General features: G+C 35.3%; 1 protein-coding gene across 1 annotated transcript; it reads left to right on the top strand.

Annotated features, from left to right (window-relative positions):
- Positions 1-734: 734 nt before the first annotated feature.
- Positions 735-2,813, top strand: LOC116348015. The gene is made up of 7 exons (XM_031778861.1): positions 735-843; positions 904-1,035; positions 1,101-1,192; positions 1,269-1,447; positions 1,538-1,803; positions 1,868-2,139; positions 2,240-2,813. Exons 1-7 carry the CDS (start codon positions 818-820, stop codon positions 2,677-2,679), a joined length of 1,407 nt encoding a protein of 468 aa, XP_031634721.1. The 5' UTR covers positions 735-817; the 3' UTR covers positions 2,680-2,813.
- The last annotated feature ends 4,580 nt before the right edge of the window (positions 2,814-7,393 follow it).

The following is a 7,393-nucleotide window of genomic DNA, read 5'->3' as shown; positions in this document are numbered from 1 at the left end:
TACATACTCTCTTTTTTCAAAATTTACTTGGCGCAAAACATACATTCCTTTATTGCGACAAAGTCGAACACACTTGCGTTCTTTTAGATCTCACCAATAGATTTCTTGAATTAATTGAACAATTATACAAATTCCAAATGTTTTTCCATTTAAATTGCATTTTTTTCATTTGTTTAGTTAATTACTTCGTCTGGTCTAGTATTTAAATATTTTATTTTCTCCAAAAAAGATTTTTCAGAAAGTTGTCATTTATTAATAAAGTGATAAGTTCTGAAAGTATACGTGTACTATACACGCAAATTTATTGTTTATTTATTTAAATCATTAAAATTCGTTCAATAACATCGATCCATATATTTTGTTTGTCAACAAAATGTTCTAAAATGCATTTATTGCACTTTGTTTTCTAGATTCGATACAATGTGTGTTCTCAAAACGAAAATCCAATATTTAAACTTAACAATGAATATTATTTTGCTATCAATAAAATATAAACAACATTGACGCATTCCATGCCATATAAACAGACTCCTTTTGCGTAATTAATTCTAGTCAAGCGTATGTTTTTAGCGGAAATCGGGATAAAATTTCTTTGTTTCCATTGGAATTGCGTCAAAACTGTTTATTTTGTCCATTTTATAATAAATGCGTCAAAACATATGTGAGGTAAGATATTTCACTACATTTACTATAAATACGAAGCAATTTTCAAGGAAGAAACAGTGTAAAACTGACATTGAAGGTACCTTTAATTATTTATTTATATTGGAGTACTGTAATTGAAAGTATTTTAAATATTATTTATTGTGAGATAAAAATGATGGATTACTCTTTTTATGGAAGGTATTTCAATTCCAAATTCTTTGGCGAAAATAATCACTTTTGAATTTTTAAATATATCAGATTAGTAGACGGAATTCGACTCCAATCATTTTTCCTGATGTTAATTGTTGGATGCGTTATAGCTCAGCCCGCGCCACCATTGTCACGACCAGGCGATGTTGTCGGTAAAGCGGTTATTGGATATCAAGGATGGTGAGTTAAAGATATTAATCTGGTGAAATGGATGAAATCAAAACCATTTTTATTTTCTTCACAAGGTTTGCAGCACCAAAAGATGGTTCCCCAATAAATGCCTGGGTGCATTGGATCAAAGATGGTTTAGAGCCAAGAACGCAGCCCTTACGTCCAGGTATTGAAACTTGCTCCAGCTTGGAATTATAGATTGATATTCATTAAAAATTGATAAATTACTTACTTCCATGTAGGTATGGTTAAATTCGACCTTTATCCTGATACACGAGAATACACAAAACTATATCAAACCCAATTGGGCGTCTATGGCAATAGACAGATAGGAGGGCTGTTTAGTTCATGGGATCAAGAAACAGTTAGTCTTCACTTTAAATGGATGCAACAGTATGGGATTGATTGTGTGGCTTTTCAGGTATGTGCTACAACAGTGTTAATATAAAATATCGGCACCAAAAAGCTCTAGCTTGTTTTAAATGATGACTGCCTTATTATTTAATTCCAGCGTTTTGGTCTTGCCCGATCATCGGATGTGATTGCTCGACAACAAGACGGAGTAATACAAAAGGTAATGAATGCCTCACAAACTTATCAACGTAAATGGTACGTGGCATGGGACATATCAGGTTGGAATAATCAGACCTATAGCACCGATCTTTTGACAGATCTAAATTATCTTAATCAACGAATTGGTGTCTTCAACCATCCATATTATGCGCGTCAGAATGGAAAGCTCGTCATTTCTTTATGGGGGTTTGGTTTCTATGATAGGTATTACAATGGATTCACAAGTATAAGTATGTGGAAAAAATAACGCAAACTTATAATTTCACAGAGAAGGTAGGCCAACAAATCCAGATACAGCCATCGATCTAATAAATCGGTTAAAAACAATGGGATTTTATGTCATCGGAGGAGTTCCCTCGGCATGGAGATTCACTGGTCAAAACTCATTGGCGACATTTCAAAGGGTTTATTCCGTGTTTCATATGCTGCAACCATGGCACGTTGGCGCATACACTACACCTGAAAATGCTCTAGCTTACCAAAATATTCTGAGCGGTGATTTCAATGTTACTAAAGCTAGAGGACAAGACTATCAACCCGGTAAGAAAATGATTCATCTAGAAAATAATTTAGTTTTAAAAAGTATTTACGGAAACCAATCTTGATTCACGCTTTTTTTTATCCGTTGTTTTCTCCACAGTTGTTTTTCCGGGATTTTCATGGTCAAACTGGCATACTGAACCGCAAAGTGTTCGAAATCAAATTCCCCGAATGGCCGGTAAATTCTTTTGGGCACAATTCTTTAATTTACGAAAATTAGGTATTCAAAATTGCATGGTTGCCATGTTCGATGAATATGACGAGGGAACTGCCATCGCAAAAGCCGCTGAAGACAAATCAATGGTGCCAGTGAATCAGTGGTTTTTGACATTAGATGCAGACGGAATTCATGTGTCTTCTGATTTTTATTTGCGGGTCTATAATGATGGTACTAAAATGATGAAAGGCATTACATCAATGCAGCAACAATGTCCTACAAGTTACACGCCTAGTGCATCGCAGCAATTGCTTCAAACACTTACTTCAATGAACCCATCACAAGCACCTTTGCTTAACACCATATTTCCACTCTTTATTTAATATCTTCGGATGAAGCACAGAATATCGTTTGAAGAAAAAGAAAGTTTGTATTTAGGTCCGTTTGTTCTGTGAGATAAAAAAATGTTAGTATTAAAAATTCCCTTCTCGGCTTTTTTAAATAAAATATCATGTGTTGAAATTGAAATTATCCAAATTAATAATTATTATTAGTGTTTAAACACAATGGAGGCTTCAGTGATAAAAATATGAAAACACACTTCATGTCAAATTTAAGCGAAGTTTGCAATTTGATAACTTTACAACCATGGAATAATCAGCTGATTTTTAATCTGACTTCGAATGGTATCCTTTGGTCGTTAATTTTGAGCTATTTTCAAAGTTCACTCTTCAATTTGGCAGCCACCTCCTTCTTGATGCCTTAAGCTATATATTTACCTTTTTCTTTAAAGAATCTATTTTCTGGCATTTGAATTATGCTCTATTTTGTATGTGTACGTGCTGTGTTCTTATATTCGTTGAATTGGAGTTAAGCATACATTTAATAAAGAGTTCAAAAAGGAGTGGGTTTTCAGAGTGGGATTTAATAAAGAGTTCAAAAGGGATCGAGATGGCTCTTTTTTTATCGTAATAATAGAAGGAATAATCGAATCCCATCAAAGTTTTGATGTCGTTCGTGCTATGTTGTGTGATAATTAGTTTTACGGCTAATTTTTCTACACATGATTTGATGTTAATGCTTGTTTTTCCCTTAATGTGGCCACTATTTTGTGGTTCATTTAAAGGGTTGAGATTTCATTTTCCAATCATATTTCCTTTGTCAATGCTTATTTGTGTTTGGGTCATTATTTTTTTTTTGTTCAACGTCAGTGCATTTAGTAATGCTTTCGTTGGATTTTTTGGCGATGGTCAAGCCAATCACAACGGAATGAGCCGAAAATTAAAGAAAATGTTCAACGGCAATTCCATATCAAATCGTCCAGATTTTTGCAGGCATAGTCTCCGATTTCGCTCAAAATTGGCATACAAGCTTGTTTTGGTGAAAAACTAAGAAAAAAAAATTCAGCACGGGCGTGGGTGGAAAATAGGGGGGGTTTTAATTTTTGAGAAAACTGAAAAAGGCACTTTTTTGTATGAGCTTCATATCAGAAACGGCTCGACCGATTTCAAAAACATGAATACCGTTGGAAAGGGATGGGGCTACAAAAAATGCCAACGCATTGACCCCCCGGGGGCACCCCCGTACCAAATTTTTGGTTCAAAGTATAAAAATCGATTTTTGGTCGATTGACGTATGCTTTTTTCGCGATTTTTTTTTCTTTTCTTATAGCTCATTTTATGCTGCTTCTATGGACGGTGTCAAACCACTCGGCTAAACTGGTCGAAATTGCACAACATTTTTGAAAAAGTGGAGGCGGTCAAACCCGACCCTCTCTTACAGTAGACTTTCAAGCGAATCACTTTCTACGAGCGCCATCTCTTTCACGCCCTTGAAAACAATGAAGCTTGTAAACTTCGCAAATTTTTCATATATAAATTAAATAAGTTTTGCAATAGTAGCTACGAAAATAATTAATAGAATTTATTATAAATAAAAAAATTGAAGTAACAACACACAAATATTTTATGTTATATGATTCTCATGTTTTGACTTATGAGATTGCTTTACGGTGTAGAGATATGTAGAGATGACAATTGGAGAAAATATTATTTTTGTATATCTGTCAAAATAAACAACGCAAACAACATGAAGAGAATATTTTTCAGATTAATTATCAGTATTATGCAAATAAAAAATTAAAAATGTTGCCAGTTCTTTTTTCTTCAAAAAACCTTAACGCAAATCTGCGATTCCATCCAAGAAAAATATTTGTGTGTTGTTGTTCCAGTTATTAATTATTTTCGTTGCTACTATTGCAAAACTTATTTACACTGTGGGCCCAGTCGGACTAAATTGTATACTTTTAGGATTTTTCTATATAAAAAATCCATATGGATTAAAAAAATCCTGACAGATTTAAAGTCAAAATATTAAAACAATACTCAAAATTAATAACAAAATAATGAATTCATTTTGTTAGTTGTCATCGATTTTACGGAGCAAAACATATAATGCAAAACGAACTGTAGCTGTCACAGAAACAATACATGTACACAAGCGACACACGTACAAGCCATAACAACAGAGAAAAATATGCTGAGCGAACATTCTAATACATGCGCTCACTACTTAGCTTCATCGCTGTGATACTTTGAGCGTACATGTAATGTTTATGTATTTGTATTTTTTCTGTGACAGCTACAGTTGACAATTTTGTTTTGCTCCGTAAAATCGATGACAATTATCAAAATGAATTCAAAAAAAATAATTTTGAGTATTGTTTTAATATTTTGAATTTCCTTCATAGACCAAGAGCCACTCTAACAAGTAACTTTTTTTTTTGCTTTATGTCAGAAAACTATGTTGAACCATGGTCCACCCAAAATTTGAGATTGATCTTCTTTGATGGGTTTGGGACTGAGCCACTTCCATCCGGTTATTTCAACCGAACAAGCGGAAGAAGCTCGTGACGTATCAGCATCACAGTTAACCATTAATACGGGCATTTTTTGGTCCTCATCCTCTGAATCAATTACATATATCGGAGATTCCGGAATACACCCGGAAGATATCGGGATGTTTTGGAGAGAATTCATACGAATATTTTGTTTCGCTACTATACTCTCCTCTATGGCAGCTTCTTCAGCCAGAAGCAGTAAATTTTCGTCGAATCCCATTGTTGTCTCATCTGAATCCGGATACGAATCCGAAACTGGTGATGTAAGAACATATGGATATGGCGTGGGAACTATTGGACGAGTAAACAATGTCCCCTCCTCGAAGTCTAATTCATCCCCAAGACAAATGGATGGTTGAGTGGATATCGAATCAGCTATGGTTATCACACTGTTGGCTGGTGAATGCGATGTGGCGTAACTGTGCCAGTCTGACGTTTGTGAAAATACAGGCGAATTATATCGAAATGGTGAATCGGGAATGGAAACATTTTCCAAATATACATAGTTCCATGGTCTAGGAGACTGAGCCATATTCCAATCGACCGGAATTTCAGCTTCACTTGTACGAGATGAAGACGATTGGAAGGGCAAAGGAGAAATGGGCGACCCTTCATACGGACTAATACAGTCCATCCAACTTCCACATAAGCTTTCCAGAGAGTCAATGAAATTTGACACCTCTGGGTTGGAAGTTCCATCGGTATTGGCAGTGGAAGCGGTTGCCGGAATAATCTCCACCTCCATTCTAACAGCGGATGAGCCATCGCTCGGAACCTCACCAACAATCAAGTCGGTTTCCATGCTTGCTGGTGACTTGCCAATTAAACTTGTACACTTAGTGGTCCTGTCAATTTGGACCATCTCAACACTTGCCGAAGTGCTCGCACCTTCATTCAAACCTCCGTACACAGCAGTAGCATCGTGCACGCCATTTCGTGTTTCTACTGTCAAATCTAATGGCTCGTCGCCAATCAGGTCGATAACCTCCCCTTCGGTACGTTCATATTCGTGCGATTCCAATTCACGCCAGACATTACAGGCAAAGCGGACCCCCTTCTTGTCCACGGACCAATTTTGATAAAATTGCGTCAAACGAATGTTTTTCAGTTAGATGTTGGAGTCCGCACCAAAATATCCGATCTGATCCTTGCAACGGAAACAATAAACTATGCCATCATGGACTAAAACATTCGATATATGTTTTGAGTTGACCGAAATTACTAAAAATACATGCACACAAAAAAAAAAAGAATTAAAAAAACCGAAATTTCTCAACGAAAAAATAACGGAAAAACATCAGAACATGGACAAAAACGCCAAATTCAGAACTAGCTCAATTTTTTTTCGAAATATACGTATTTTGTCATTTTTTCCGACCGAATTTCTCTTTTTTCATAAAAAAAATCAGAAAAAATTATTATTAGAAGGAAAAAAATATAAAAAAAATTAAATTTTGGAAACCCAAAAACCACATTTTATTTTCCAAAATAAAATAAAAATCAATATCTATAATATTATCTATATTATAAAAACGAAATGCCATTCTTTTGTCCTTAACTCCTCTCACAATTTTCAACCGATCTGAACCAAACTTTGCACCCTTATACTTTGGACCGAGATCTAGGTCACCATGAGGTTTTGGACCAAATTGGACTACTCCATCACGGTCGAGTTTTATTTTTTAAATATTTGTATGGGCGATGTCAAAATTTGTAAATTTCATGATCAAATTCGGATTCCTCGGCCCAAAATTATGGGAGAGGTGTACTTTTGAAGTTGGTTTAACAGCCATCGTGGTCTAATATGAGTTAAAACGTTTTATCACCGTTATCATGTTTTAACATCTTTTAACATCTTTTAACACGGTAAATGAGGTCAGAAGTATGGTCCATCATGTCCTAACACGATTTAACACGGTAAATGAGGTTGGAAATCATGGAACATCATGGCCAAACAACATTTATCACGGTTATTGAGGTCGGACAACATGGTAAATCATGGCCTAACAACATTTAACACGGTTATTGAGGTGGGACCGTGGGACAACATGGTAAATCATGGTCTAATACGATTTAATACGGTTATTAAGATGGGACAACATAGTACATCATGGTCTAACAACATTTAATACGGTTATTGAGGTGGGACAACATGGTACATCATGGCCTAACAACATTTAACACGGTTATTGAGGTGG

The sequence above is a fragment of the Contarinia nasturtii genome, unplaced genomic scaffold, assembly GCF_009176525.2.
Source record: "Contarinia nasturtii isolate CC-2019 unplaced genomic scaffold, AAFC_CNas_1.1 Cnas_scaffold_2228, whole genome shotgun sequence".
In the NCBI taxonomy this organism is placed as follows: Eukaryota; Metazoa; Arthropoda; class Insecta; order Diptera; family Cecidomyiidae; genus Contarinia; species Contarinia nasturtii.
Note: the sequence above shows the minus strand (reverse complement) of the source record. Positions and strands in the feature narration are given on the sequence as shown.

Bases quoted from the DNA above. Each gene is read 5' to 3' on its own strand.
- LOC116348015 (XM_031778861.1), top strand. From the start codon at position 818: ATGATGGATTACTCTTTTTATGGAAG. The intron at 1,804-1,867 runs GTATTACAATGG...ATAATTTCACAG, and splicing joins GGGTTTGGTTTCTATGATAG to AGAAGGTAGGCCAACAAATC. The intron at 2,140-2,239 runs GTAAGAAAATGA...TTTTCTCCACAG, and splicing joins AGGACAAGACTATCAACCCG to TTGTTTTTCCGGGATTTTCA.